The sequence below is a fragment of the Rhinatrema bivittatum genome, chromosome 1 (assembly GCF_901001135.1).
Source record: "Rhinatrema bivittatum chromosome 1, aRhiBiv1.1, whole genome shotgun sequence".
Lineage (NCBI taxonomy): Eukaryota > Metazoa > Chordata > Amphibia > Gymnophiona > Rhinatrematidae > Rhinatrema > Rhinatrema bivittatum.
In genome coordinates this window covers 295,605,851-295,622,455 of record NC_042615.1, presented here as the reverse complement: position 1 = coordinate 295,622,455, position 16,605 = coordinate 295,605,851, and the positions used below count along the sequence as shown (strand labels likewise).

The following is a 16,605-nucleotide window of genomic DNA, read 5'->3' as shown; positions in this document are numbered from 1 at the left end:
TAGCCACAGCGGCAGGAACACAGGCTTCTCCCCCTCCAGCGGCAAGGCGCATGGCTGAGAGGGGCCAGAAATCTGCACATTGTGGGACAAGAAGGAGGAGCTCCATCGCGGGCTCCATTTGCCCCCACTGTAATGGCTGTGAATCGCCAGAAAACAGAGGAGGACAGATGAGGAGGGAGGGAGTGGGCTGCAAGCAAATGTGCTACCAACACCGCCACAAGAACAGCTTGATCGGGCAGAGGGCCCATCATGAGGGGATGCAACCGAGGTGCAGGCAGGCCCTGAGAGAGAGAGAGAGAGAGAGAGAGAAGCAGTAGAGGGAAGGGGGCAAGCCATAGCACAGGAAACTGAGTTTTCCACAGAATTTATCTTGCTAATTTACAAGGCCTCTAAAGAAATGAAAGCAAAAGTGGCTACATTAGAAGGTCCCCCCAGAAGAAGTTCCCATTGGGCTCCCAACACTTGCCAGGGTTAAACAAACCTAGGACAGAGGGAACTCTCTTGCCACCACCCCCCGCCCTTCCGTGGTGGTTCAGTAAGTGATGAAGGGGATTTGGAGCTCCCAGAAGAAGCTCCCGTGGATGAGGAGAGGAGTGAAGGAGGAGATGTAGCAGTGAGGTTGTTTAGGAAGGAAGAACTGAGCCACCTCATAGTAAAGGTTATGCAAGCCTTAAGCCTGCAGGGCACAGGCAAATAAAATGAGAAGGAAAGGAAACTTGCAAGGGGACCCAATCCTGAGAGGTATAAGGAGACCAGTGAAAATCTTTCCCCTCCACCCTGCTATAGAGGAGATGATTGAGGGAGAAAAGGTCATGCCTGATTCAACCCCGAAAGCAAGATCCTTAATGATCTCCCTCTACCCACCTACAACAGGGGAGGTAGACAGGTTATTAAAAGTCCCAAATGTGGATGCCCCAATGACAGTAGTGTCAAAGAGGGCGACTATACTGGTAGAAGGGGGCGCCTCCTTAAGGGACACACAGGATAGAAAGGTAGAAGCCTTTTTGAAGAAAGCATTTGAGACACCTAGTTTGTCTTTACAAGTAGAGGCACTTGGGGGCTATGTAGCCAGTGCATTGGTCAAATGGCTTTGGCAGCTACAGGAAGAAATGTTAGGGATAGGAGAAAGCCCAGGAGATAAGATGGCCAGAATAGAGTCAGGGACAGCCTTTCTGGCAGACACACTGTATGATCTCATTAAAACCTCAGCCAAATAGTTGGCATTGATGGTGGTGGCAAGGAGGTTTTTGTGGCTCAGACATTGGGTGGTGGATGCACCCTTGAAAGATAGGTTAAGCATCCTGCCCTTCAAAGGGCATCTTCTCTTTGGGGAAGACTTAGATGCCCTAATGAAGAGTCTGGTAGATTCAAAGCCAAAGAGACTCCCAGAAGATAGGCCCAAGGGTCACTTAAGACCCTTTTAAACAAAAGATTAATGAGTTTAGAGGGTTTAGGTAAGTGAGAGACCCAGGGAGTTAGGCCCCAGCTGAGACAGCCCTTTCGAACAGCACAAGGCTGGGTTAGAGATAAAGCCTCCAGAGCTCCAGGGGGGTTTAAAGGGGCTAATTGATGGTCAGGGCGTACACCCCAAACCTCCTCCAGTGGGCAGTTGCCTAACATAGTTTTTCAAGTAGTGGGCCCGAGTCACTGGATGTAATCCACCTAGGGTACTCCCTGGAATTGGCTACCACAGTTCCAGAATTCTTTTTGGAGACCCCCCTGCAGATTGCAGGAGAAAAGTAAGGTAATCAGAACGACCCTAGACAAACTGATGGCACTGGAAGTGATAGTACCAGTTCCAGTCCCAGAGAGGGACACAGGTTGTTACTCCCTATACCGCCCGGTATTAGACTTGAAAAGGGTGAACAGAGCCCTCAAGGTAAGAAGGTTCAGAATGGAAACATTGAGGTCAGTCATTGGGACAGTCATAAAGGGGGAATTTCTGACTGCGCTGGACCTAGCAGAAGCATATTTGCATATCTCCATCAGAGAATCACATTGCAGATACCTGAGGTTTGCAGTACTAGGGAACCATTACCAGTTCAAGGCACTGCCATTTGGACTAGCCACAGCACCAAGAAGCTTTATGAAGGTGATGGTAGTAGTGGCAGCAACACTAAGGAAGGAAGGTATTCCAGTGCACCCATATCTGGACGATTGGCTGATCAGAGCCAGGTCAGAGGAGGAGAGCAGCAGCTTCACAAGGAGAGTTAGGGTGCCCCTCGAGGAGTTGGGTAGTAAACGAGGCTAAAAGCAGTTTACAGCCTGCCCAAAGTTTAGTGTATCTGGGGACCCAGTTCACCACCAAGCAAACAAAGGATTGGCCACTGTTGGAAACAGGATGCTGGACTTGATGGACCCTTGGTCTAACCCAGTATGGCTTGTTCTTATGCTCTTAAAGGTGTTTTGATGCAGAAAAGGGCAGACAAGCTGAGTTACCAGGTGAGGAAGCTTACAGGAGCCAGGAAACCGGCAGCAAGAGATTACCTGCAGGTGTTGGGGTCGATGGCAGTGACCATAGAGGTAGTCCCATGGGCAAAGGCTTATATGTGCCCACTACAGAGAGCATTGCTCTCAAGATGGAACCCCAGCATGTGAAGATATGAAGAGAGGTTCAGGCTCACCTCTAAGGCGAGAGCTAGCCTACACCGGTAGCTAGTAGAAAGCAACATATTAGCAGGGGTTAGTCTAGTTCCGCCAGAGTAGGTGATGGTAGTGACAGATGCCAGGAGGTTAGGCTAGGGGGCACATTGCAAAGAACAGTTGGTGCAGGGCAGATGGTCAGTCAGAGAGTGGGAGTCCTCAATGAACCTGTTAGAGCTGAGAGCAGTAAGGCTGGCACTCAAATACCTAAACCTCAGGGTCAGAGTGAAGCCGGTAAGAGTCCTTTCTGACAGCACCACAGCAGTGTCATATATAAACAGGCAAGGAGGGACATGAATTAGGCAGTTAGAGGAAGAAGCGGAACAGCCAAAGAGCTGGTCAGAAAAGAAACTGGCAGGGTTAAGAGCCAATTACATAGCAGGAAAGGAGAACACACATACAGACTACTTCAGTAGGCATGCGCTAGACCATGGAGGATGGGAATTAGTGGAGGAAGTGGTTTCAAGAGAGGTAGGGAGGTGGGGAAGGCCAGAATGGGACTTAATGGCAACAAAAAGGAATGCCAAGGCAGAAACATTTTTCTCCCAGGACAAGCAGGATAGTAGACCTCACATATGGGTGACATCATCAGGATAGAGCCCATCATGGAACACTTTTGTCAAAGTTTCTAGAACTTTGACTTGACACACTGAGCGTGCCCAACATGCCACCAACTCTGCATCCAGCAGGGGTCCCCCCCTCAGTCTCTTTATTTCCGTGCGGCAGTAGCCACACGGGTTGAGGAGCTCTTACAAATATTCCTGACAGGAATTTCCTCATGGAATTTTTTCTAAAAAATTTGACAAATTTCACCCCATCCAGGGTCCCCCTATCGACTATTAGTATCCACTAAGGTTAGGTAAGGCTTTACCTCATTTTCGCGGTCAGTTACTGACGGTTCCCCTTCAAGGCTTGACAGTCACCGACCGCACCGCTGTTAATTTTTCTTTACAAGTATGGCAATGGGTTTTCGAAGGTGCCCAGATTGTCCAAGGACAATGTCCATCACGGACCCGCATCAGGTATGTGTCCTATGCTTGGGGTATGTGTCCTATGCATGACGTCGCGATGTGTACCAGCTGTGCCCAAATGACCCCTAAGGGCCGCCGGGTCCACTTAGAGAAAATGGTGCCACGACCCAATCCAACAGGAATAGGCCTTTTCTCACAGGACAAGCAGGATGGTAGTCCTCACATATGGGTGACTTCACAGGATGGAGCCCAATCATGGAACACTTTTGTCAAAGTTTCTAGAACTAAATAAGTGATTCTCCTAGAATCTGATATGCGACTTATGATTTATTTCTCGGATTACGTTGTATGCCTATCGATTTTGTACTTTGACTCGGCTATTTATGTACTTATCTATTGTATATAGTTTTGATGATATGTATATAGTGATTTTGCTGTTCTCAATTTTATGTAAGGGCCCTGCCCAAAAGTTAACCTGTTTGCAATGTTATATGTAAGGGTTCTGCCCAATGGTTCCTGTTTAACTGTAAACCGATACGATGTGTGAACGGCTATCGGTATAAAAAAGACATTAAATAAATAAATAAATAAATAAATAAATAAACTTTGACTGGCACCTACTGGGCATGCCCAGCATGGTACTAAACCTGCAGCCAGCAGGGGTCCCTCTTCAGTCTTCTTTTTTCCACACAGCAGTAGTCACGCGAGTTAAGGAGCTCCACGGAGATTCCTGACAGGAATTTTCCTCACAGAATTACTAAAAACTTTCATACCCCACAGGGGTCCCTCCTTTGAATTTTTGACTCCGCGGTACTCCGGTAAATTTTTTACCCGGTTTCGATCGATTCCCATCGAGTTTGGCCTTGCGACCTACTGGCCGTCGACCGTACCACGGCTAACTTTTTCAAAGGCCATGGCGTCGGGGTTCCGTCAGTGCCCGGACTGTACTCGCACCATGTCCATTACAGACCCGCATAAAGTCTGTGTAATGTGTCTCAGGTGCGAGCATGATGTCCTGACTTGCACCAAATGTGCCTTAATGACATCAAAAGGTCGCAAGGCCAGAATGGAGAAAATGGAACTTCTCTTCCATTCTCAAACTCGACGCAGTCTATTGCATCGACGTCATCTGAACCAGCACCGTCCACTTCGCGCCAGTATCTGCCACCGGCCGGTGACTGTCCGGCATCTACGACTTCTCGGCCTTCTTCTACCTCTACTCCCCCTCAGGACTGAGGGGATTGTAGAGAGAAACATCGGCATCGACACCGCAAGTCTCGGACCATCGAGGAAGGAAAATCTTCGACCTCGCCATCGTCCGAGCTGCCATCGAAAACGCCCCTTCCAGAAAAGGCACGACACTTTCTGCGACCGGGTCACCGAGGAAGCCCTCACTTAGACGGGTATTGGGAGCTGCGACTCCGCCTATGCCATTGCCTCTGCCTCCTTCTTCCTTTCCGGAGCCGGGGCCGCTTGCTCCAGGTCTCAGTGAAGAACTGGACTGGATGGTTCAGGAGGCCATCGATAAGGCGATGCACAGACTCCAAGTTCCTCCGACACCGGTGCCGATTGTGGAACCGACCACCGATCCGATTCCGGCAGCACTGGCACCGCTGCTCTTGAAGATGGAAGCTCTTATAGCCGCTTTTCCACCGATGGATCCTGGGTCACCGATTGCTCCGGTGCCCTCCCCGCTTACTCTGTCATCAGGAGGGAAACATCATTCCGCATTCCTCCATCGGGAGTTCTTCCAATGCCTCAACCATCGATGCTGATGCGCCCATCAGCACCACCGATCCATCCATCGATGCCCTCGATGCCTGCACCGGTGCCATCGATGCCTTTATCGGTGCCTCCAGCACTTCCCTCGATGCCTTTGAAACTGAGACCGGAGCCTCCAGGAATACCTTTGTTCCGTCCTTCTCAGGCTCCTAGAGGGGCAGGTCCTGATCCCTATGACACCTGGACCGAATATTCTTCTCAAGACACCGATGACTTGCCATCGCCACCTTCTCCTACTGAAAGCAGGAAGTGTTCTCCTCCAGAGGACCTATCCTTCATAAATTTTGTGAAGGAAATGTCTGAATTGGTTCCCTTCCAATTGCAGACTGAACAAGATGACAGACATCAAATGATGGAGTTGTTACAATTTCTGGATGCTCCCAAGGAAATAACTTACATCCCTATTCACCAGGTTCTTTTGGATCTGCTCAAAAAGAACTGGGAACACCCTGGTTCTGTTGCTCCAGTCCAGAAAAGCTGATACCACTTATTTGGTCCAGTCAGCCCCAGGTTTCCAGAAACCTCAATTGGATCACCAATCCATTGTTGTAGAATCTGCCCAAAAGAGGGCAAAAAGATCAAAACCCCACTCTTCCTTTCCCCCAGGTAAGGAACTGAAATTCCTGGATGCAATTGGCCGCATGTCTTCCAGGGATCAATGCTTATCTCTCGGATCGCCTCCTACCAGCTGTATATGACCCAGTACAACAGGGTCTTATTCAAGCAGATACAGGACTTTGCAGAATCCCTGCCTCAGCAATTCCAGGAACAACTTCTAACCCTAGTACACAAGGGTTTTGAGGCAGGGAAGCATGAAATAAGATCTTATTATTATATCTTTGACACCGCCTTCCAGAGTATATGCAACTGCTATTTCGGCAAAAAGATGGATCTCTCCATTCGCAGGCACATTCCCTTGGGAAAGGACCCGCTTCTGATCACTCAGAACGGCGGGTGCCTACGCCACCCCAATCTTCAAGCTTTGTCCCTGACGGCCTGGATGTTGAAAGGTTAATTCTTCAGCCACAACCTTTCAGAGCCAGTTTCCCATGTCCTGATTGCTTCATGGAAGCCTTCCACAAGAAAGTCTTACCTATACAAATGGAACAGGTTTAAATCATGGTGTTCTTCTCAATCCCTTGATCCCTTTACCTGTTCTACCACGAAGTTTCTAGACTATCTCTGGCACTTGTCAGAATCAGGTCTAAAAACTTCCTCCATCAGAATGCATGTCAGTGCGGTGGCCGCCTTCCATAAAGGTGTCGGGGATGTTCCTATTTCAGTACAACCCCTCGTAACATGTTTTCTGAAAGGCTTGTTTCACCTCAAGCCTCCACTATGCCCTCCGGCCCCTTCTTGGGACCTCAATCTCGTTTTAGGAAGGCTCATGAAACCACCATTCGAGTCTCTCCAATCCTGTGATCTTTGCTATCTCACATAGAAAGTGATTTTTCTTCTGGCAATCACATCTGCTCGCAGAGTTAGTGAGTTACAGGCCCTAGTTACCTATCCGCCTTACACTAAACTTCTGCAGGACCGGGCAGTACTCCGCACTCACCCTAAGTTCTTACGTAAGGTAGTATTGGAGTTTCATCTGAATCAATCCATTATACTACCTACCTTCTTTCCCAGGCCCCACTCCAATCCAGGAAAACAGGCTCTGCACACCCTTGACTGCAAACGGGCTCTAGCCTTCTATCTAGACCGTACAGCTGCCCATAGGAAAAGCACTCAATTGTTTGTCTCTTTCCATTCCATCAAATTGGGGCAGCCTGTGGGTAAGCAGACTCTCTCCTCCTGGTTAGCAGACTGCATATCCTTTTGCTATCAGCAAGCAGGCATTCCACTTCAAGACCGTGTCAAAGCACACTCTGTGAGGGCCATGGTGACTTCAGTAGCACACCTACGCTCGGTGCCGCTTCCTGACATTTGCAGGGCTGCTACCTGGAGTTCTCTCCATACCTTTATAGCCCATTATTGCTTAGACAAGGCTGGAAGACAAGATTCCATTTTCAGCCAGTCTGTCTTGCGCAACCTTTTTACAACTTGATGTACCAACACCCTTCCATCTGCCCGTTAGGGTTCAGGATGCCCTCTACCAAATTCCACCCCAGTCCTTGTGCCTCTTGCACATCTTGGGTACATTTGGTGCATTTCTCGGACATCCTCAGCTCGGTACTCACCCACATATGAGGACTACCATCCTGCTTGTACTGTGAGAAAGCAAATGTTGCTTTCCTGTAACAGGTGTTCTCAGAGGACAGCAGGATGTTAGTCCTCACGAAACCCACCCGCCGCCCCACGGTGATGGGTTCGTTACATTTTCTTATTTTAATTTTTCGGCACTTCCTGTAGCTTTAAACAAGACTGAAGAGGGACCCCTGCTGGCTGTAGGTTTAGTGCCATGCTGGGCATGCCCAGTAGGTGCCAGTCAAAGTTCTAGAAACTTTGACAAAAGTTTTCCGTGATTGGGCTCCATCCTGTGATGTCACCCATATGTGAGGACTAACATCCTGCTGTCCTGTGAGAACACCTGTTACAGGTAAGCAACATTTGCTTTACTTCCATCAGGAGGCCCACCAGATGCTGGTGATCAACCATACCAACCCTGGACTGATGATACCTCTGACACGCAGAACACTGATGACATCCCCTCGGAGCCATCTCCTCCTGATGAGCGAAGACCCTCCCCTCCAGAGGATCTGTCTTTCATCAGCTTTATAAAGGAACTGTCAGAAACCATTCCTTTTAAGCTACAAACAGAAGAAGACTCCAGGCACAAGATGATTGAAGTCCTCCAATTTGTGGATGCTCCCAAAGAGGGTATGTCTATACCAGTTCACGAAGTCCTCCTTGAACCTCTACAACATACCTGGGAGCATCCAGGCACCGTTCCACTTGTGAACCAGAAAACAGATGCCACCTAGTTGGTTCAATCAGCTCCTGGGTTCCAAAAGACCCAGCTGTCTCACCATTCCATAGTAGTGAAGTCTGCTCAGAAGAAGGCAAGAAGGCCTCGGCCCCATTCTTTTTCACCTCCTGGGAAAGAACAGAGATTTCTTGAAGCCTTGGGATGTAGGGTATTCCATGACTCCAAGCTGATTTCGTGTATAGCGGCCTACCAGCTATACCTGACACAGTACACAAGAAACCTCTTCAGGCAGCTGCAAGACTTTACAGAGTCCCTTCCAGAAGAATTTCAGGAACAGCTAAACTCCATCCTCAAGAAAGGCCTCGATGCAGGGAAGCACGAGGTCCGAGCTGCATATGACATCTTTGACACTGCTTCTAGAGTGTCTGCAGCGGGAATAAGTGCCAGAAGATGGGCATGGCTAAAGTCATCAGATTCATGGCCAGAAGTTCAGGAGAGGTTGGCGGACCCGATAATTTATTCGGGGATAAGATACAGGAGACTGTCGCACAACTCAAGGACCACCATGAGACATTGTGCCAGTTCTCTGCTGTACCCTCCAATTTTCCCTCTACTTCTAAACGGCTGTTCAGAACAGAGGCCAAGAGGACAACCTATAAAGCTCATAGGTATTATCCTCCCCCATCTCGTACTCGCCCAACCAGGTCATACCAGAAGGGTCAAGCCCGTCAATCCAGACCTAAAAAAACCCAGCCAGCTCCGGAGCCTGGCCCTGCTTTGGGGTTTTGACTCCCTGCTAGAGAGCAAGTGTCAACTTCCACCTCTACCATCTCTGCCAGTGGGTGGCCGCTTGTGCCATTTCACCAGTACATGTTGCACAATCACTACAGATCAATGGGTCCTCTCTGTAGTGGCTCAAGGTTACCATCTCAACTTCCATTCAATACCATTGGACTCCCCGCCTCGTCCGGGTGGGGAGTTAACCGACCACTCACCACTTTTGGAGGAGGAACTAACAACCCTCCTCCGATCCAATGCCATAGAACCAGTATCCACTCTACAGCAGGGAAAAGGGTTCTAGTCTCAATATTTCCTAATATCAAAAAAATCAGGAGGCATTCGACCAATCTTTGATCTTCGCGCCTTAAACAAACATCTGCAAAAGGAAAAGTTCAGAATGGTAACCTTAGGTAACCGCTTAGAGAAAATGGAGCTTCTGTTCCAAACATAAGATACGCCATACTAGGTCAGACCAAGGGTCCATCAAGCCCAGCATCCTGTGTCCAACAGTGGCCAATCCAAGACACAAGTTCCCGGCAAGTACCCAAACATTAGATAGATTGCAAGCTTATTCCTTATTGATTAATAACAGTTTATGGACTTCTCCTTTTTATAAAATCCAGTTACACTAACTGCCATAACCACATCCTCTGACAATGAATTCCAGAGCTTAACTATGCATTGAGTGAAAAAGAATTGCTAACTTCATGGAGTGCCCCCTAGTCCTATTACCTGAGACAGTAAATAACTGATTTACATTAATCTGGTCAAGTCTTTTCATGATTTTGTAGGCCTCTATCATATCCCCCCTCAGCCATCTGTTCTCCAAGCTGAACAGCCCTAACTTCTTTAGTCTTACCTCAAAAGACAGATGTTCCATGCCCCTTATTTTGGTCACCCTTTTCTGCACTTTCTCCAGTGCAACTATATCTTTTTTGAGATGAGGTGACCAGAATTGCACACAGTATTCAAGGTGTGGTCCCACCATGGAGCGATACAGAGGCATTATGACATTCTCTGTTTTATTTTGTTATTCCCTTTTTAATAATTCCTAACATTCTGTTTGCTCTTTTGACTGCCACAGCACACTGAATTATCCACTGGGTGGTAAATCCTAAGATGGAACTATAACGAGGTTTATTTTTCCCTATATGATCATGCATCACCTTGCACTTGTCCATATTAAATTGCATCTGCCATTTGGAAGCCCAGTCTTCCAGTCTAACAAGGTCCTCCTGCAATTTACACAATCCACTTGAGATTTAACTGCTCTGCATAATTTAGTATCATCAGCAAATTTGATCATACTCCTTTCCAGATCATTTATAAATATAAATATATTATAAATATATAAATATATTTATAAATATATAAATAAATATTAAAAAGCACTCTTCCAAAGCAGAGTTTTCAACTTGAACAGCATTCCACCTATCCTTCAATGCAGAGACCTTTGAAGAAAAGGCTTGAACCTTTTCTAGAGAGTCTAACCTTAACAATAGAGAGTTCAATTTGGTGGAATTTTTGATGAAAGTAGACTCAAGCATGTGAATCATTTCCCAGAGTGAATCCAGGGTTACGAAATCCAGCTTGGTAATCGCGATGAAAGCAGTGCTAGCAGGGGAACTTGAAGAAAAAAACCTCACTTCCCGGATCTTCATGTGGAGCCAAAACCACTGTAGGTGCTACTGGATCCAAATGTCGCGCCAACTCAATACCGGGACTCCCTTCAATGTGGTTTCGACAATTGTCTCAATGGTCTGTGTCCCCACAGTACCTGGGTGGAGAAGGACGCCCTCAGCCAGCGGCAAACGCACATCGAGTGGCTCCAGCAGCGAAAGACGCTCCCCCGCATCAGGGTTCTGCAACCCACCCCCCAGGAAGCAGGAACAATGGACACAAATTCCAAGATGGAATGCTGAGCAGGAGTGAGTTGAGCCTCGAAGGGAAATACCCTCACTCTCCCTTTCCTTTTACAAGGCGTGTTAATAGGGGAAACTTGAATAGTCAGAAATAATCCGGAGCTCAGTGGACCAGTGCTCATATCATGCTGCCATCTTGATTTCCCAAGTGAACTTTGGCCAATTTTAAAACATGCACTGTCAAGGAAATTTCCAATTACTAATTATTCCACCAGTTCACCAAGTCCTTTTTTAGGTCATTGAGATCCTCCTGGTTCTTTAGCCTGAAATCCCCCTCAGTTTATCTAGATCTCCCACCTGGCCAATAGTACATAAACACATTTAATATCACTTCCGCATGATGTAAAAATATGTAAGTAGGCAAATGTTTGTACATAAGCGTCTTTTAAGATAGCAACTTACCCGCATATATGTGCCCGTGAAAGTGAATATACATGTGTATTTTCTATGCAGAATATGTACTTATATGCTACTTATGTGCATATATGCTAATTTTTGCCTGTGTAAATTTTTTAAAATTCACCGGCAAGTCAGCAATTTCATACAGGCAGTTCTAAAGAGCTTATTTAATTGATTCCTTCAACTCTTCCCTCTGATTCTTTGGCTTAATATGGACTGCATATTCCCCTGTTAAGTAAAAGCATAAAAATTAATTTCATGCCACCTTGCAGCTTGGGAGGCCCCCACTTGTATGGCTGATTACCATCCTGCTTGTCCACAGAGAAAGCAAAGTTGCTTAACTGCAACGGGTGTTATCTGTAGACAGCAGGTCAGATCAACCTCACAGTCCCATTCTCCTTCCCTTAGTGCGAAGGTCAGCTTGCTAAAATTACTGAGGAGACTTTCACAGTGGTGGAAACACGGGAAGGTCCACCTATGCTCAGGAAGTCTCTCTCTGTCTTTCTGAACTCTAAGAAAGGTATCCATCTGGGCCCAGTCAGATGATGTCACCCGCTCATGTGGATGATGTGCCCTGCTGTCTACCAACATATGTTACAAGTAAGCAACTTTGCTTTCCTTTCTCCCTTCTATGTATTCTTTTCTCACCTCCCTCCAAAACAGTATCTTCTCACCTGTCTTCCACCCACTATCCTTCCTCCTCCTAATCATGGGCACCCCATAGCTCAACTGTGTGAGCTGCACAGGTTGGCAGAATAATAGTTAGGATCCAAATGATTAACTCATTTGCCAGGGAATCATGGTATGCTGGGTGACCTTGTAGTCTATCAGTGTATTGACATGTTTCTATTTGGATCTTAATTCTCTTTATGCAAGCTTATCTAGGATAATCAACTATATGTGGTTTTAATTGCAGGGAAAATTGAAACTGACAGTAAACTGATTTTGAAGACTAAAGGTACAGTATATGTGTTTCATCAGATGGCTAATTAAAATGTAAATTGAAAACAAGAGCTACTCCCTCGTGTTAATGTGCAGAATCCAAAACTATATTCCGCTGTACACTGTAAGCTTGTTAAGTGAGAACATATAAACACTGCAGAGCAACCTGTGGCTTGGGAAAACAGTTGGCTAATGAAGATTATATGTTGTGTTGCCACCTGAGCCTTGCGATGTCATATACCATATTTAGAGTCAGGGGTGTAGCTGCATAGGTCCTGAGAGAGCCACTCAAAAGACAAAGCTTGTAATTTAGACTCTTCCTTCCACAAGACTAATTTTGAATTTAACATGATTTACTGGAGGTTCCAATAGTTAACAAATCATGAAACATTTGTATTAAAATACCTTTAAATGCCACTCCTGCATATAAGTCATTTCTGCTTTTAAAAGGAAAGGCAAAAATGGACCACTGGCATGTGGAAAATATGCAACAAATGAATTTTTGGCTAATTCAAAACATCCCAAACAATATGTCTAATACATACTACAAAAGAGACTTCTAATACTCAAAAATTCTTTAATCATGATTATAGAAAAATACAAAACCATAAACAATAGATATCACAGGCTTATAATTTAAAATACTTTACAGGTAAAGTCATAAACCAACAAACAGACAAATATAGCATCAATCTAAGATGTCATGCCACACTTGACACAATCACCTATATATTTAAAATATAAATGTAATCCCCCACATTTAAATAACTCATGCTCAAACACAAATCTCCCAAACAAACATCCAACCCACATACTCACTCAATCCCAATACACATGCTGAAAAAATAACAATGCCATCTAATCCTAATCACTGCAACAAAAATTAAATCTCTTGTATTTCCACCACCTTCAGGACAAAAATTCAATCCTGCAGTTCAAGAAGATTTTTTTCTCTTTCAAGATGGTGTGTATGTAACTCTTCAAAATTCAAACTTCTAATAAAGAATTCAAGGTCTCATCTGCTTTTATCATATCACCCAAGGTTCAGATTTCCAATATAGAGCTCCAGGTCTTATCCACCTTCCAGTCTTATCACAACAAGGGCCTACGTTTTGCCTCACAAACAAGGCTGCTTCAGGGGTACATCCAATTTTAAGAGGAACCGTTACACTATCCACGGGCACATTGAATCAACACAAAGAATAACTGTCCATTCATTAAACCTCACACATTCATTCAACAAAGACCATACTGTTCAAAGCGACCCTGATACCATTTCATCCATCACGGAATGCCCTTATACAAAATATACCTTTTTAGGTAACTTCTGTGTGTATAAAAAGCATGAAAAAAATGACTGCAGGTAAAATTGTCTTGCAAACAAGTGTGTACAGTGATTGTAGAGTTTTATTCTCTGGCTCTGTGTTCTGAATGGTGGAACTATAAAGTTTCACTATTGGGAAGCACAAACCAGTTGGTGAGTTAAGGCATGATGGAAATTATAGGAAGAAGAAAAGGGAGAATGAGAGTTCACAAAAATGTGAGACAGCTTAAGATAAATAATAGACCCAAATTTAACTCTTCCATTTGTCGACTCAAAGAACAATGGGTAGTGCATTCACAATCACTATCCCGATGCTTCCAAGTGCAAATTGCCAGATGAAATATGCCAGCGTAATATGCCAGATGAAATATGCCAGCGTAATTTTCTGGCATCTCAATCAGGTGAAAGATAATCAGCCTTTCACCATGCCACGAAGCTTGTCCTGAGTGGGCACAGAATCAACTAGCAAAGTGCATACCCTGCTTGGAGAAGGTCCACAGAGTTTCACTGGACTACTTTTCCTAGATAGAAAGCATTTCTGGCTGGGACTGACGATGCATAGGCAGCTATTTATCAAAAGTTGAGTCCTAAAATTTAGGCACCTGAGTTAGGTTCCTAATATCAGCAAACTAGGAATCACTGGGCCTGATTTTCAAAAGCATTTACTTGTTTAAAATTGGATTTTACACATGTAAATGCACTTAACGCAGGGAAATGGATTTTGAAAACTGCTACGATAATGTTACATTTATCTGTGTAACTCCTTTCACATTTCAGCTGTAAATTTTCAAATTTAGGCCCCTAAGTTCAGCTGAAACAGGTCCCTAAAGCTGAGGCCTACTGTTTAGCTGCCAAACTTTAGATCCCTAAATTAGATACCTACCCCTGGAAATCAATGCAGACCACCTGACTTTATTCTACTGACCTGATGCTTCCCTCTGGCCCTGTCCACATTTTAGGGATCTAAATTTAGGTGCTCAAATAGGGAATACTTTCAATTTACCAGAAGTTTTTAGATCTTTTTAATATCAGTCTCACAACATCCAACATCCCAGCATACATTTTCATTCTATCCAATTGTGGCACATTTTAATTTTATTTTAGGAGGCAGTACTGCTTCAAGCCCTGTTTTGATTACCTTTAGTCCAGTAGCAAATATTAATAACATTTAAAAAAAAATATATATATATTTGAATGTTGTTAAGGTCTATGACTTGGTAGCGTTATTGTGTGCAGTATATGTCAGATCATGTTTCTTGCCATTGTTGCCAGCAGAGGTAATGCATCATTGCCATAGAGATAATGGAGTATATTTAGTGGTGCAACTGCACCTCTGAATACCCTGCCAAAGTTAGCCGGATAGGTGTATCTGGCTAATTTTGCTGGTCATTTATGCACATGAAAACAGGATTTATGCACATAAATGTACTTGAAAATTATTCCTAAAATTACTAAAGGGTTCACTTTTCTAAGAGTCAAAGCATTTAGGTTCCTACCTAGCAAGACAGGAAAGAGGGATTAGGAAAGGGGAAAGGAAACAAGATAGAATGAGAGGACAGGCAGAATCAAAAGGAAAATTTAGACTCCAGTGGTGGTGATCTTATCAAATGTGAGTATACATTAGAATACATTAGATGTATTCTAATGTATACTCACATGTGAGTATACATTAGAATACATGTATACTAATGTATACTCACAATGTGAGTATACATTAGAATTTATGCTGACGATGTACAAATCATCTTCCCTTTCTCTGACACCATCCAAACTGCATTACACAGCTGGGAATCCTGTCTTTCCTCTATCAACCAACTCCTAAAGGACATGCACCTAGCTCTTAATTCCAACAAGACTGAGCTATTAATCATTTCCCTGTACGTACCAGGATCAGTCCAGGACACCTGGGTTGTGACTCCGCACCAGTAGATGGAGACAGACTAAAACTTGTGGGCGGAGCATATATGCCCCTGTGCCAGTCACAGCCCCTCAGTCTTACTCTGTCTCCAGTAGGTGGTGCAGGTCCGGTCACAGCCCTGTCGGGCCTGATTCTGGTTCTTAGTCAGGTTCGCTTTTTGGTGTTTTGTTTTTGTTTTTTCTATTAGACCTTGGTTTTACTGTAAATTGGGGTTTTTTGTTTAATTTGGTTACTTTAGTCCCGGTTGCCCTACCTCCCTGGGGAGTTGTGAGGTCCTGAGGGGACTACCCTCCCCAGGTTGAGGCCGCTGCTAGGGTTGAGGACCCGGCTGGGCTAGTAGCAGCGTCAGGGGTGACACCGGGGAGCCCGGTTCACTCACCCCTGCAGGACATAGGGCTTTTCAGCACCTGGGACAGCGTTTTTTTCTTATTAAAAAAAAAAAAAAAAAAGTGTTTTTACTTTTGTTTTCAGTCGGCTCTCCGTTCCTTGGCGTTGCGCTCCGTTCCGCTCGAGGGGGGGCGTCTTCGGCAGGGGGGAGGTCGCCGATTTTCGCCGCGTTGAATTTTTGTTTTTATTCAGCGTCCCTCAGTGCTTTTCGGCGCGTCTTTGGTTTCCCGCGGTTTTTGCAATGCCGCGCGGCTCGCAGTGCAGGGCCTGCGACTCGGCGCGCGCGTCTCTCCCGGGACGGCCTTTGCTCGGCCTGCGTCCCGGGAGACGAGGGATCGTCGGCGGCTCCTCGGGGGGCCCGTTCCCGGGTCGCGCGATCGCCGTCGCAAGGGGGGGTCCCCCTGATAGGCCTCCTGACCCGTTCCCGGTCAGCGCGGGAGTGGCGGCCATTTTGTCTGAGCCGGGTAGTTTCGCGGGAAACGGTGGGGGCCTCGGTTTTACCTCCTACGCTTTCCCCGCAGCGGGGTGCGGCGGTGGAGGTCCCTTCAGAGGGGCCCCAGTCCCGGGGGCATTCGGAAAGCGACGCAACGGATTCGGGCGAGTTTTCTGAAGATTTGGCGCTTTTGCTGCGCAAAGTTCTCCGTGATAAGCGCAGCAAGCGCAGA

At 45.8% G+C, this 16,605-nt stretch overlaps 1 protein-coding gene across 2 annotated transcripts in view; it reads left to right on the top strand.

Moving 5' to 3' along the window:
• The window catches only part of CASP6 (caspase 6), a 95,675-nt gene that overhangs the window by 23,183 nt on the left and 55,887 nt on the right, over positions 1 to 16,605 (top strand). For both annotated transcript variants that reach the window (XM_029596629.1, XM_029596618.1), the window contains exon 2: positions 12,286 to 12,327. In XM_029596629.1, the coding sequence (XP_029452489.1) occupies positions 12,286 to 12,327 (42 nt within the window). The remainder of the gene's footprint in view (positions 1 to 12,285; positions 12,328 to 16,605) is intronic.